The following is a 16,098-nucleotide window of genomic DNA, read 5'->3' on the forward strand; positions in this document are numbered from 1 at the left end:
AGTGTTTGAAATGCTAGAGCGGCCTCAGTGTTCCAACTGAAGCTGTCATTTTTGGTTAACTGATATAGAGGTTGACAGATTTTCCTATAGCCAAGGACAAATTTCCTATAGTAACCAGTGAGGCCTAAGAAACCCCTGAGTTGTTTCACATTTGAAGAAGCAGGCCAAGATAGGATAGATTGTATTTTGGAATGATCAGCTTCTACCCCCTTCTCTGGAGACAATATACCCCAAGTACTCAATCATATTTTGACCAAAAACACACTTTTGCTTTTTTACAAAGAGTTAGTGCTTCTGTAAAAGTGTGAAAGTAATCTGCAAATGACTCAAATGATCAGCCCATGATTTGGTATAAACCAGAATATCGTCAAAGAAGACTAAAATGAATTTCCTCATGTGGGGTTTGAAGATATCATTCATGAGGCTTTGGAAAGTGGCTGGGGCATCAGTAAGTCCAAAAGGCATTACTAGGAATTCATAATGCCCTTCATAGGTCCCAAAGGTTGTCTTTTCAATATCTGAAGAATGCATGAAGATTTGGTGACCCACTCACATATCAAGTTTAGAGAAATACATAGCATCATAGAGTTCATCAAGAAGGTCGTCAATGAGAGGTATAGGGTATTTGTCTTTAATGGTTATAAAGTTGAGTTCTCTATAGTCTTTACAAAGTCGCCATGTACCCTTTTTCTTCTTAACAAGGAGCACAGGATAAGAGAAAGGGTTGTGACTGGCTCGGATAAACCCTGCATCCATAGTTCCTTCACTGCATTTTCGATTTCAGTCTTTTGAAGTGGCCCATAATGGTAAGGCCTAATGTTAGGGGGTTTTGCTCCTGGTACTAAAGGAATATGATGATCATGTGCTCTAGGTGGAGGAAGATGAGTAGGCAGGGCAAAGATTGTCTCAAAGTTACCTAAGAGAGTTTGCAGTTCACTGAGTTGCTCAGAATGTAAATCACAAGCCTCAATTTTCTGAATCTCCAATGAGTATAGGAAAGCCCAAGATTAAAGCTAGAAATTTCCTTATCTAATTGTTGGAAAGAAATTTCTTGGATGGAAGGTAGAGCAGTTTGACAATGAGTGAGTTTGTAATAAGAGTTGCCTTTTGGGAATTCCAATGTCATAAGTTGGAAATCCCATAAGGCAATACTGATTGAAGAAAGCCATTGTACCCCCAAAACGATATCACAGCCCTTTAAAGGAAGTGCAAAGAGATTCACTACACAATTATAATTTCCTATAGTTAAAGGAGCATTAGCACAACAACCAGAACTTCTAATTGTACCCCCATTTGCAATCATCACTTCAAAAGGTTTTGTAGCCTGAAATTGCCATCCAAAACGTTTGAGAAGTCTTGAATCCATAAAATTGTGGGTGCTACCAGAATCCAACAAGATAGTGACATGATGCCCATTCAAAATCCCATGAACTTTCATTGTGCACACGGTTTGCCTAGTAGTGGTGCCATAAAAGGCACACTCATTAAGCTCCATGTTTTGAAGAGTGGGCTGAGACTCTTCCTCAATTTCAAAGGTAACTTCCTCTTCAGTTATAGCTATATCAAGCATAAGTAACTGTTTGTTAGCACACTTGTGACCATGAGATCATTTTTCATCACAAAACTAACAATCATCGTGCTTTCGCTTTCGATGGATCTCTCAGGTGTCAACCTCTTAACAGGAAAATTGGAAGGCCGAACAGGCTGAGTGGTAGCATGGAAAGTATTTACAGGAGATCTAAATGTAGGGGTAGGTTTTGTATAACCAATTTTTAGATCAGTAAACTTAGCATCTAACTAAGCAGCAAGAGAAATTGCTCCATGAATAGTATTAGGACGCAGCAATTTAACATCATATTTCAATTCTCGTTTAAGACCCCCTAGGAAACAACTCTTAAGAAGTATTGGACTCAAATCAATAGTACAATTAACCAACCTTCGAAATTCAAGCACATAATCCTTAAGTGTACTTGTTTGGCGTAGCTTGAAGAAAAGATTCAACACTGTCCTCAAATTCGTTGGGACCAAATTCTCTGCAAAAGGCACCAGTGAAATCCTTCCATCGAGGTGTCGTTTGTATACAATCCATCCACCAACACCATTGAAAAGCTTCGCAATTGAGGTGGAACAAGACTATGACGACTTTTTGGTGTTTAGGAGTTGAGTAGTAGTTGAAGCACTGCTCAAATTTGTAAATCCAAGCGAGAGGATCCTTGCCAATCACAAATAAAGGGAAATCAATACGATGATGCCATTGAACACACTGGTTACCTCCCTCGTCAATTAAATCACGTCGATGAGTGCGATTGAGGTCGTGTTCTTGAGGATCAGGAAGATTGGCGATGATCGAAGGTGGATTTGGATCAATGGATGACGAAAAGCCATTTCCCCTAGCACGACAAGCTTGTTCTGGCCGAAATTACTCGAAATAGGCAGCGAACCGATCATCCATGGAATCCATGAAGGTATCGAAGGCAGCTTCCAAAGCAAAAACATGGGTGTCCATAACGGTGAGGCGTGTGTTATGGTTGTGGTGGGTCATGCAAAGAGGCATAACTTAAGGATTGGAATGATGATACCAATGATGAGTGCCAAATTCCTGCACTGGGAATTCAACCTCAACAAGTACAATAATGGATGAAGATAGAGGAAGAAGAAGCACTGAGAGCGTGCTTGTATTTTTTAATATATTTTTTTTTATCAAAATACCATAATAAAGGAAAAGAGACTATTGCTCCATTTAAAGGTGCTGGAACCCAAGGGTAGCCACTCAACAATCCATTAACAGAAAGGACAAAATAAGCAAAATTTAGCTAAATAACTAAACCTTCAGTGATTAAGAAAAACCACTTATTTTAGGTTCCTAACACCTGAGGACTTGAGCTAAGTTTTGAAGAGAAGTCGAGGACTCGAGCTGAGTTTTGAAAGAGAAGTCGAGCTGGGTTCGTCATTTCTATGAAAAAGAACTTGTGGTTTCTGCGAGAGAAAGATTTGAAGGAAGTGAGTTGCTGAGAGCAGAGCGAGAAAGAAGCAAGTCGAAACATTGAGAAGAAAGAACCACGCGTCACCATTTTGTTCTCTATTTGTTAGCAAAGCAAACTAGCAAAGTTAAAATAACAAAAAAGGATGGGTAAAAACAAGGTTCTAAAAAACGTTAGGCGCTAGTTGGGCGGCGGGCTGGCGCCTAGTGCCTAGGCTGCTAGACGGGGTCTAGGCCCGCCTAGGCGGCCTAGGCGGATTTAGGTAAATTTCTTGTATCTTGTAAATAAGTGCATATTGACACTTACAAAAAATTAAACTTGTATGAAATCCATGGATAAGATAATAAAAGAATAATAAAATGCAAAAAGAGTATCCAACAAGAACAAAATTTAAAAACACAATAAGCATATATGTCATAAAACCATAGTGAGGAGTATTGTAGGATAACACATGTATAATAAGTTCCCAATTTTAAACCACACAAAATGCAAAATAGGAGGAAAATAAGGAAATATAGTAACGTAGATAGGATTTTTTTTTTAATTTCAAAAAAAAAAAAAAAACAACAAAAAAAACCTCCTAGCCTCCTAGCCGCCTAGCACCGCCTAGCCCGCCTAGCGCTTAGCCCGCCTAGGCGGCCGCTTAGAGCCCAACCGATTTTTCCAACCGATTTGCAAGAAAACGCCTCGGGTCACCACCGCCTAGCGCCTAGGCCATTTTTTAGAACATTAGGTAAAAACGAAAGTACACTGTAAAATGAACCGTAATCTAAGGGGATCTATTCAATTGGGATTTTGAAGGATTTTAATTTTTTTTTTAATGAATCTAAGGTATTCAATCATAATTTTAAGCAATTCTCTGAGATTTAAGGTGTATTCAATTAGGATTTTATGATAGTTTATTAAAATCCTTATAAATCCGGATGCATTCAATTAGGATTTTAAATAAATTTATAACATTCCACGTGTATTTAATTAGAAATTGATTTTAAGGGGTGTATTCAATTAGGAATTTGAGAGATTTTAATAGATTTATAAATCCATAGATTTTTATGGAGTTACTAATTTGTAGAGATTCTATGTAAAATTTTGATTAAATTCCCTCGAAATCTTGTGAGAAGATGTGAGATTTGTGGATACTTAAAATACACTACAAAATCTCTCCAATTCCCTCTAATTTCTCAACTTTTCCAAATTCTTTAAATTCTAATTCTAATTGAATACATCTTGAATGTTATAAGCTTCTTTAAAATTTTAATTGAATATACCCGGATTTCTAAAGATTTTAATAAATTATTTTAAAATCCTGATTGAGTACATATTGAATTTTAGGTAATCACTTAAAATCATAACTGAATACCTCTAGATTCATTAAAAGAACTAAAATCTCTCAAAATCCCGATTAAATACACCCCCATTAAAGAATTTGAAAAAGTTGAGGAATTAGAGAGATTTCGTAATGTATTTTAAGCATCCATAAATCTCATCTCTTCCCATGAGATTTCGAGGGAATTGAATCAAAATTTTATCTTGAATCTTTATAAATCAATTAAACTCCATAAAAATCCATGAATTTATAAATCCATTAAAGTATCTCAAATTTCCGATTGAATACACCCCCTAAGTCTGTAAGGACACAAATAGAATTAAAACGAAAGTTTCTCTTTTAGTATCTCTACTAATTAATGAAATCCTCTTTGTCAAGATAGAAGAACAGGTTGAGATACGAAAGAGGAAGGGCAATATTTGTTACAATTTAATAAAAAAACTAAAGATAGATAAGGAAAAAGATCCTTGTCAGATCATTTTCCTAGAGATTCTGTGATTGTAGTTGTTTATTGTAAATCTTGTGGTCAGAAATTATTTCAAAATTTAAATTTTAAAATTAAATATAAATAGTACTTAACAAAAATTGACCGTAACATATAATAAACGATCATAATCATGAAATTCTTAGGATCCTAGAAAAAAATCCGGCGATCATCCTTTTCCTTACCAACGAAGTGGACTAAATCCATGACTCACAAAATTAAAAGTTTTTGTAAAAAATAAGGCAAAAGAAAAAAGACTGGATCGTTCTTCTGAGCACTCCCTCTCCCATCTTTCCTGTGGCGCCAACTCTCCTCCGGTCAATCTCTGAGGATTCCAATCCGAACCCTTACATCTTCTTCGCACAGCCACACCCAAACGATTCCAATCCGAACCCAACTCCAAATCTCAGGTAATTTCTCCAAATTCATCGTTGCTTGTTCACCATTCGTGTTGTTATGGTGATATTAATAGATTTTGGCCCCAGTTTCTTGTAATTCGGCTTTGTCTGTGTAGTTTCGTTACCGATTGTAATGGAAAATTTTGAAGAACTCTACTTGAATTGTGGCATCAATTTAATCTGTTTTTATGTTGATCTATACTAGTTTTGAGATATTAGATTTAGCAACTGTTTAGCTGAGGGCGTTGTATTTAGTATTACATTTGCATAATCTCCTTATGGTTTGCATTTTATTTTTCGTTTTGTTTCAATCTATTTTGTCAGTTTTGGACCTTTCAATTTGTTTTCAGGTGATTCCTCTCTCATGGAATTTTTTTTTTTTTTTTTTTTGGTGGATTTTCATATGCAAATTATGCTAAAATTTTGATGTAATGTTCTTTAGATCTCTGTTAATGTTTTCGTTTGCAAACACGGTCGGTTGTGAAAGACTATTTCTTTTTGTGTTTTAGAATGAAATAGAACATGCTTTGTGCCAATTTTATGATCTGATTTACTTGCCGAACCAGGTTATTTCGGGTTTGATGTGTTTGAATTCGTTCTGGGAGCATTCGAGTAGTTAGAAACTGAAACCCCTTTCAATTCGTATAAGCCGAATTTGTTAAATCAAATATATCTATATCGTATCCCCATTTATTTCTTAGTTATTTGTCTCAAAAATAAAATCTTCAATTCAGGTGCTGGTTAGATTGATCAGATTTAGAATGTTTTTTCTTTGTCATTCTTTAATACAGTGATACCTCGAGTTTCTGTTTCAATTTCTAATAAGGTTATAATGATTTGGTTAGCTGGGGAATGGTAATTCTTTCTTAATTCAAAGAAAATTAATGAGAAACCATGTAGTCCTTTTATTTGGTTTGTCGTGGATGTGTTCTTTGGCTTCCGTGAACATCTTATAGTTTCTGGTTATGTTTTTATTTGCTCGAGCTTTCTTGATTTGGATATCCAACAAATTATCAGCTTTGGGTGGCACACAAAATTAAGCAATGAATTTGTCTTCCGAATATTTCCATTTTTCGGATCTCTAAACGATTCATGGTGGTTGGCTGCTTATAGAACATCTAAAGGAGCACTTAGTTTTTTAAACGGTCTGATTTGCTGTGGATGTATGATTTTTGTTTTTCTTCTTAGAAGTTGGAGAGCTGATACTTATCTCGAATTCCCGTTTGGGGATTTTTGTTGTATGATTCTTCTTGGTTGGTCTTTTATCTTGTTTCTTTTGTTTTATTAGTTCGGTGTCAATTTGTGATTTTTTACTTCGGGGGATTATAGAAAGTCCATGGTCTGCTTCAGTCAAGCTTCTCCTGCGAATTTCAGTGGCTTTAAGACCATGTCCAGTGGTAGGCCAAAAGCCAAAAATATAAGCCTTAGACCCTAAAATTCTCCTTCCAATGGCTGGCCTAAATATGTGTCGTTTTCTTGCTTCTCATGTTTGTTATCTTTATTCTAAGAATTTGCGCTGGTGCTTACTGACTGTAGTTGAAAGAAGAAAGGAGAAGAATATTGATACCATTGATGATTTGGTGCAAATGCTGCAATTAGCTCACTCCAATCTTTATCTGAAAGAATTGAGCTCCTATATCATGTTTGTTTTATTTTCACATTCTTTAGTTATTGGTGTTAGATTTGTTTATCTAAACTAGTTGTAAGCCTTATCAGTTTGTTTCGTTTTTTAGGAAAGTATCTTTGGCCCAAAAATATAAAACATAAATGAATTTAGTTGTGGCGAGTTGAATTTTAGTAATGTCACTGACTAAATGACCGAATTGTTCAGAAAGCTCAGTGACAGTGATGGCTTATGACTGAAAAAAGTGAGGGGTTTTCATATTGAATCCCAAGTTCTCGATGGAAGAACCTAAATTGCAGAACTTGGAAGAGGACGACCCTAAATCACAAAGCTTGGAAGAACAAGCCAATAAAGCCCCGAGCTTGAAAGAAGGCTCTATGTCACAAAGCTTAGAAGAAGACCCTACACCACAGAGCTTGGAAGAACCTAAATTACAGAGCTTGGAAAAAGGAGACCCTAAATCACAGAGCTTGAAAGAAGACTCTAAATCGCAGAACGTGGAAGAAGGAGACTCTAAATCCCAGAGCTTGAAAGAAGGCCCTAAATCACTCAGCTTGGAAGAAAACCCTAAATCACTCAGCTTGGAAGAAGACCCTAAATCACTGAGCTTGGAAGGACGAGATAACATTGCATTCTCTGAATTGAATGAAAATTCATTGCAGTTCCTGGATTCAATCGACGGGTATTTAACCCTATTGGATTCACTGTCCTGGACACTCCGGCAGGTAAAATTAGCTTAAATCATACTATTTTTATTTGTATACTTTTAATTTAAATTGTTATACTAACATGGAATAGGGATGACACTAACAGGGGTGGTTGCAATTAGCAAGTGCGCGACATTCTATGGGTGAGTCACGCGTGAGCAGTGCTTTGTTGGACCTGAAATCCCACAATGCAAGTACATTTCTGCAAGTAACCCAGCAATCTGATACTGAAACAGAGCAAATTCATCATTTTACATTGCGCAAATGGGCATCCTCTGACAATGACAATGGAGCTCCACTTATGAATATGAGTCCACAGATACGACAACGAAAGGATAAGGATGGATCTCCACCCCCACTTAAAGCTGAAACTGATCACCAACATCAACTTCAGAAGGAGCGGACTAAGTCACTGTTGATGTTTGGTGGTTTGGTTTCGCCGAAGCTACGGGCAGCACAACTCTCATTTGAATCTGCACTTGACGCACTTGTAGAGATTGCCAATATGCGTTCTTTGATGCTTTCCACGTTTGATAAGGTCAGGGAAGAATTGGAGGCTGCCAAAGCCAAATGACCTGTGAGCACCACCTATTTCAGTCCTTCCGATTGTCTTTTGCTTAAATTGCTGATTTTGATCTTTACTACAATTTATCCATTTATTGTTTGGTTAGTTAACTGAAGCTCTTAATTTCTTTCATGCATGAACTTCAAGTTTTACGCTTTAGTTATATGGTTAGAATTCGGTTGCATGGACTACGTGATGAAAATTTGAACCATGTAATGTGATGATCGTTGGATGATGGTTCCTGCTTGTGATAATGCTATAGTAATGAAATTATGCTAATACTCTTTTCCCTTCAAGTTGTGTGTTTTCTTTTCTTGTTTTGGCATTACGTTGTAGGGGTGGCATTTGACGGGTTGGGCTTCAACCCATTGGCTGACCCAATGAGTTGAAGTCCAACCATTAGCGATGCTATTAGAAAGAACAAAGTAGACACAATTGGAGCCGATAACACACGAAAACTCAACATCATGACTTTATATCCATCATTTACATAATGACTTCAATCCATCTTTTAATCTTTTACATAATGACCATCAACAATTACTACATACGCGGTTACATAATGATTATTTATTATTCATGAAAGGCCTAATCGGATAAATGATTCTCGTGGTGATAAGGTAATCGGAAGATGGTTCCCGTGGTAAAAAAATTAGGAATTAAACCCTTGTGGTTTTAGTCCGTTAGCAAATTTAGCTTAAAAGTGATTTTTAGGTTTTTTTTTTTTTTTTTTTTTAGTACATCGATATTCTTACACTAAAAGGAGAAGGAGTTGAGCAAAGTCATACAATGGACAGCACCTTCTTCCTTGTCTATTAGCTCTTCTTTGCAATTTATATTTTCTTGCCTGAGGTCATCATTGACAGCGGCCAGAACTTGAGGTTCTTCGAACGATTGTGAGCACGTGAGCTTCAGAATTTGACAGTGATAGATTAAAGCCGTTGATCTTCTCCGAGTTCCGTCGCTAAGCGAGACTGAGGGGCTGAAGAGTGGCCAAGAACGAATGCTTGCCGCTTGCTGTATTAGTAGAGTTTTGATTTGGATTGGGGCAGAGTTTTGAAATTGGATAAAATGTTTTATTAGCTTGGAATTTAGAATTATTACTGATGATATTCAACAATGTCCTGTCTAGGCTAACAAGTTTATAACCTCTACCGGAAAGCTGCTACCTTCATTATGCTTTGAATTTCGAGTACAAGATGTCACTTCCGGCTAATGCACATTGCGTATGTATGACACCAGATTTGAATTTCTAATTGCATACCATATATCAAGTTTATAAACCATCAGTTTCATTCTTCACTCTTTTGAAGATTTCTTTTCAAATCTGGAATTAGAAGCTGCTTGATTGCTATAATCATGGCACATCCTGAGAATTGGGTGAAAAAAAAAAAAGAAAAAGCTGGCTGCATCAAGGATGGGAATTGGGCCATGACTACCTTATCATCACAGAGACCATTTATCCAATTAGGACTTCATGAAAATAATTCAAATTAAGTCTATTGAATTTTTTTTTTTTTTTTTTTTTTTTTGTCGGGCATTTTTGGTATGATGAGTTTGTCCCTATTGAGGGATGATCCTCGTACGACTTCATTTTATTTCATAACCCTATCTTCTCTTAGATTAATCTAACGGTCTTTATATAAAATGATCCTCGTACGACTTCATTTTTGTCCAAACTTGTATTTTCAGATAGAACACCTAATAAAAATCTATGTAACATTTTCATTAATTAATGTTAAAGTATTTTTATCCGAACTTGTATTTTCAGATAGAACACCTATTTATATGCTTACACTGATAGGCATTTACATTCCATAAATTTTCTACTTACAATGATAGGAAATCTTCCATAGAACATCTTTGATAGAACACCTACTTATTCACTTACAATGATAGAACACCTAAGTTGTAGGTTAATAACTATTAGTTACCCCAACTTTGCGATATGTGATTTCATATTTCGTGTATCATTTGTTTCTGGGTCTCGTCTAGTTCTACATATAGTATTAACAAGAAAAATAGGTATGCTCATTGCTCATGTATTTGATTTCTCATTTCAATTGTACCACTCCATGTTGGTTATTCACTATCTTTTTAAGCCTCCTAATGTAGTCCTATTGTTTCTTATGGTGGATTGGAAGAATGGTCTCTAACGACTGCATCAAATGCGATTTATGTGTACACATATTTACAAAGAATGAAATCAGGTTGCAGATACTTTAGCTTCTTTTGGGGCAAATAGTTATGCTTATTACTCCCAAATTTTGTAGCCTCTGCTCATGCTCGTGACATTTCGTTTTGTCCTTATTACTATTTTCGTTGATCATCTTTGATTTTGTGGGTCTTGGCGTAGTCCCCCTGCAATTATCTTTTTCATTCACTTTTCTTTATTATCAATATGGTGGAGAGGGAACGGGCCAAGGGCAACACCTCGAGAGAGGGTAGGTGTCTCGTATGTGATCATTGCCGAAGAGCTAATCTCGCCTAATCTTTCTCGATTTGAAGGAAAAAAAAATCATTTTAATCCAGTAATGAGTATATATGCATGGGATGTCGAAGAATGAGTCTTGTACAAATAAATAAATGGAAAATTGGAAAATTTATCATATAATAACAGCATATGTATAATGCGAGAATAATCACAAAACTGACTAAAATATATAATCGAAATAAAATTTTAAACTTATGTAATTTAACGGTGAACATCGGAAGATTATACCTATAAAAACTAATTAAGGAGTTAGCTAGCTTAGGCTGCAGTAGGGGATCCCATGCATCGTCCAAAGAAGGAAGAAAGAAAACACCTTTGAACCACCTTCCCTTCTTGCTTAGAATTAGGTGAAGCTTCATTGGCATGTGGGTAATGTGGATGATCCACGACCTCTCTTTCCTGAAATTTTCGGTCGAAATTTGGGTGGTGTTCGAAGTCACTTATGCAGCCGGAGAAGGAAGCGCGAGAAGGTTTTTGATCGAACACCGGAAGCCTATCCTCCCAAATGCGACCGGAGGAGCCTTGCCTCCTAAATGACATGGATGATCTTTCCAATGCAGTCATCGTTTGATCAAATGTTTTGTGTTTTCTTGGTCTCTCTCTCTTTGTTTTGTGTCCTCTCCTCTCACATTTTGTATTCCGATCTTAACTAACATAACGGTTTGTTGGGTTTTTGAGGTTATTTTCATGTTTTAGTTTGTGGTCAATTCCTCATAAATTATGTCGCGATTTTGTTGGAGAGGGCATGAGGAGTTATTTTAACCGCATCTTTAGCCATATAAATTTAAGGATTTACCAAATAATTGGTTTCAAGTGGTTAAACAAATCACATACCTGGTCAAGTTACAATTACATGGGTCAAGGCCTAAAAACAAAGACTAGCTAACTAATTCGGTTCATTTAATTTAAACATCACATAGTAGGATTGTAAGGAAGGTTCTCAAAGACGTTAAATGCTAGTCAGATGGTGGACTGAGCGTCTAGGCAACTAGCCAGGTGGGGCCTAGGCGGAGTAGGCGGATTTAGGTAATATATCAAATAAATAAATGTCTATTTATACTTAAAAATACACATTTAATTATATTGGGATAAATAAATTGAAAAAATAAAATAATATATAAATTATAAAGTATTAGAACTATTGAAAACAGGGAGAACAAACATATAATGATTGTTAATCCAAGTATTCAACAAGTCACATTTTAGTGAAAAATTAAAATGCAAAATGAAGGTTAATGATTTTCTGTCAAGTGAGAGTTATGACCTAGGCAACTGGGCTAGGTGAATGCCTAAGCGGGTCTAGGCATACTTTCTTAATTTTCAAACTCCTAGAAGATGGTGGCTAGTTGCTTAGGCGAAGATTTTTTGAACAGTGACTATAACAAAGTAGTATAACCAAGTCATGTTTAGGCCTCTTTAGTCCCAAGACAATAATGGACGACGAAAATTGTTTAGTCGTTCCTCCAGCAAACACACCATCTGAACGTCTTCTTAGAAAAGAAAAATTCCACAAATTCATGATCCATCTGAGTTGCAAATGGGATACAGAACAACATAGATTTGGAACTTTGGAGGTGCCTGCATTCAATTGCTTCATGGTCTGCATGTAGTGCGTGCCAGCACTTCTGGGACCTCTACATATGTTGCAAATGTTCTATATACATATAGTTTCATTCCTAATTAGATTGACGCCTTTTAAGATAAAACTCTACACTTATAGGGCTGTATGTGGTTAAGCTGCCAACAATATTGATGTTGAACCATTTGTGGCCCATCTTTCAAAAATGTCGACAATGTATGGGGGATGACTTACCTACATCCTTTGTTTTCCATAATGACTTTATCTCGGTGTCATGTGTTTTAACATTTTCATAAAACATTGTATTAGTTAGAATGACACGGTGGAACCACACGACGGGATGTTTGTCTTTCTCCTCTCCACTAGGTGGCTCAAAATTTCAGCAATATCAGTAAAAAGTCTAGAAAAGTGTATAAATGTATTGACCATAATGATGAGGAATAAAAGGAGCAATGTAAATGCTTGGTGGAGTTGTGGAGGTGGGAAACTGCCTCCATCAATTGATTCTAATTTCAGAGTCTCCACAATGCCCACCTCCATGGCCGAGTAATAAACTTATGGTACCAAATAAAGATATTTATTTGGAAAAAATATATATATATTGCAACCGACCAATAAACTTTTTAGGAAAAATTGGTTTCTCCAACATTGAATCCCCCACAAAATATATTCTGCATTGAAGATTAGAAAAGCCCTAAACCAATAACCAAACTTATTTGTAACAAGAAATTAGGAATCACCCGCATTGTATAGACAATATTTGCATAAAATAGGAAACTTGTGTCGTGTGGAAGTCGAATAAAAAAGCTTTGACAATTTCTCATAACAAGTAATTTTTTTTTTTAATAAACGATAGTATTTACACTAAGGGGGTGGGGAAGTGGGTTAAGTCTTACAAAAGGTTTGCCATAGTAATGTGGTTCAACTTCGTTTTTGATGAGAGTCGAGCCTAAGACCTCTCACTTACAAGTGAAGAAAAATATCACTAGACCGTATTACTAAGTGATCTCATAACAAGTAATTTAATCCACTCTCATCTCACAAGTTATGTGTCATTACTTGAAACTTGATAATTCCTTCATCTTTCTTCTAAATCTCCGAAATTTTGAAACTCTCAAACTCAGTTCAATAAAACATTTAGCTTAAATGGCAACTGAGACAAAAGGTGAAACTCGTATTCTATTGCACAAGATTTATAGTTTAAGTGATTAAGAACATTTATTCATATTCCTAAACTCATGTGTTCGACTCCTCCTCTGCAATATCGTTCGTATGAGAACTAAAATATCTCCGTACCTACTTTATTACAATTTCAATGGCATAGTTCTATTCAAGTCATCTAGGTGGACTTCATCAATTATTCATACGCACCACTTTTCCAACGAGGTTAACATCAATCAGAATTCTCCCACTCTCATACGTTTCCAATTAATCACCCAAACAACATTTTCCAAATTAAAATTCCTTGGAGCAGATTTCGCTTTACCGCAGTAAAGAAAAGTAAATAAATGTCTATGCACCTTAGTGCAGGTTCGATTTCCACCTTTTCACTCTCCCCCTTAGTATTTAACAATTTAACATATTACCTTTATTGTTTATAAAACAAAAAATTTAAAATCCCTCAAAACCCTAAATAACAACCAACAACCCACCCCCACCCAAAAATAAAATATCACACACACGCACAATAATGTTGAAATTGTCAAAGTCTTGCCATCCTAATCACTTTTTATCAACATTTGTTGCATTCCACATCAAAAACCCCAAAATAATCACGGTTTTCATTTCATAACCATTTCCAACCACACAAGGCAACCCACTAGAGGAAAATAAAGAATATAAAAAATAAATAAAATAAAAATAAAAAAAAGGGGGCGAAATTGGGCTTAGCAGCCCTTTTAAAAACCCACCAATCTAAAATAGCTCATTTTTCAAAATATAATCTCCACCTAGCCTTTGATGAAAATATCCTCATTATTGATACAATAATAATATATTGTATACACAATATTAATATATTATTGACATTAAAAATATTTATGCAAAAGAGACTAGTCAAGATTCCATTTCGAGAAAGAGGGCTAATTTTAGTTGGATCACGTCAAGGTTTTGAGATAGCACGCCCAAGGTCTTGAATCTAAGGTATCTAACACTCGATTTCCTTTTCTGTACTTTCATACTTTACTTGGATCACGTTAAGTCTAGTCTTCAAATCCATAATCTCTTGGCGAACGGTCTTAAGCTGCAGAGAATTGGGGGCATAGATATTAGACCCCTTCAAAGCAGCAAGCTCAGATTTCAACTTTTTGACTTTCTCGGCCGAGGAATAAGCTTCAGCTGCCACAGTTCTTACCACCTCCTTGGCAGCTTTGGTATCCTCTTGATCAAGGAACATAGACTTGGCTGCTAGAATCGTCGTTTTCTGCATCATGGCTATCAAAGCAATCCTCCTATACTCGGTCGAATGCTTCGCAAAGGAACTTGGCCAACAACCCCTTTGACCCCATCGACAAATTTGGCACATACATCCATGTCCTTAAGCAGATTTGGTCTCAAAGGCGCACAAATCTCAGCAGCTTCCCCAGAAAAACAGACTTGGTTTATTTATCACAGTTGCCCATACAAGCAGTTTCCTTCTTCTCAGCAGACAAGTTGGTCTTAACAGCATAGGGAACGGGTTTTGGCGCCACTTTAGCAGGCAGAGGCACCTTGTCACTCTTTATAGTAACAAGCCTTTCCAAAGGTGAACCAGACTTAGTCCCATACGGGTGTTTTGGCACAAATTTCAGCATTGAAGGCACGGAGGAAGTTCTACGCTGAGCAATCCTATCAGCAACCGAACTAGCCATCTTTGGAACAATAGGCATCACTGGCACAGATCTAGCAACCTCATCTTTCTCACCCTTGGGAAAAGTCAAGTCAATCACAAGCTTGGAGGCAGCTGGCGAACCCTCGCGAGCAGCTAAAGAAGTCTTCGGCTTTTCTCAGTTGGCATTTCTTAAGTAGGCGAGGAAGGTCTCTTTTTCCCACCTTCACTTACAGCGGGCTCCACGACGGCGATCGGACGAGCAAATGCCTTTGCCTTGATCTACTTTATCTCCTCTCTTGGGGGCAGCCCACCTTTCTCCCTACGAAGAGGACTAAGTAGCCAACGCCACTCACGGTACTCGGAAGGGATACCCAGAGCGACATGCAATTTCTTCATGTTCGGAGAAGTCTTAGGAGTTGAGCCAAACTCAGAATCTACAAAAGCAGCGGGAGACAATCAGAAAATTAAAGAGCAGCTTAGCATAAATACAAAGCAGCTGAGAGGTTAAGCAAACTACTTACCAGATATGAAAATCGCGTAACTGCCCAACTCCCTCGATGTGGCCTATGTCAAAGAAGTACCAAAATTCATTGGCGGTTAGATCTAAGTCAAAAAATTGGCTTAGATTAAGGAATCCCACCATCACACGAACTGCATTCGGAGAGCGTTGAGCAGAGGCACACTTCATAGAACAAAGTACTTCCTAGAAGAAGCGAGGCACGGGAAAAGTAAATCCTAACACAAAGTAGTAGGGGTGGAACTTGATGGTCCTCTGAGCCCCACCATATGGCTCACGGCTGCTACCATCCTTAACATGTTTCACATGCACTCCCGTTGGAATAGCATGCCTATACGCCTCAAGAAAGTCTCTAAACAAGTTATTGGAGCTAATTTTGAAGTGAGCAGCCTTGAAGTAGCCAACCTTGCTCAAAGACCCGCCTTGACGATACAGTGGCGGCATCCCATCATCATTCTTGTGGCTCAAGGAAGACATGCTCAAACAAATTCTACAAAAATGTGAAGAAAATTCGTTAGACGGTTGCCTAAGAAAAAAAAGAAGCAACTCTCGGCCTTGAGGCCTAATAAAGCTCTCGACCTCTCTCATTTCTCCCATAGGCACGAGCCTAGCC

At 37.0% G+C, this 16,098-nt stretch overlaps 1 protein-coding gene across 2 annotated transcripts; it reads left to right on the forward strand.

The window, feature by feature from the left end:
- The first annotated feature begins 4,992 nt into the window (after nt 1–4,992).
- On the forward strand, nt 4,993–8,382 carry LOC125469518 (coiled-coil domain-containing protein 115). 2 transcript variants are annotated; one of them, XM_048566913.1, is made up of 4 exons: nt 4,993–5,202; nt 6,727–6,832; nt 7,022–7,539; nt 7,628–8,382. In XM_048566913.1, the coding sequence occupies exons 3-4, from the start codon at nt 7,093–7,095 to the stop codon at nt 8,093–8,095; spliced, it is 915 nt and encodes a 304-aa protein (XP_048422870.1). In that variant the 5' UTR covers nt 4,993–5,202; nt 6,727–6,832; nt 7,022–7,092; the 3' UTR covers nt 8,096–8,382. The 2 variants fall into 2 exon arrangements, with proteins under 2 accessions (XP_048422870.1, XP_048422868.1); XM_048566911.1 differs by lacking the exon at nt 6,727–6,832 and having other exon boundaries at nt 4,995–5,202.
- Nucleotides 8,383–16,098: the final 7,716 nt, after the last annotated feature.

This window comes from the organism of the source record quoted next, unplaced genomic scaffold (assembly GCF_019419815.1).
Source record: "Pyrus x bretschneideri cultivar Hongxiangsu unplaced genomic scaffold, Pyrus_bretschneideri_v1 Contig43, whole genome shotgun sequence".
NCBI classification, from domain to species: Eukaryota; Viridiplantae; Streptophyta; class Magnoliopsida; order Rosales; family Rosaceae; genus Pyrus; species Pyrus x bretschneideri.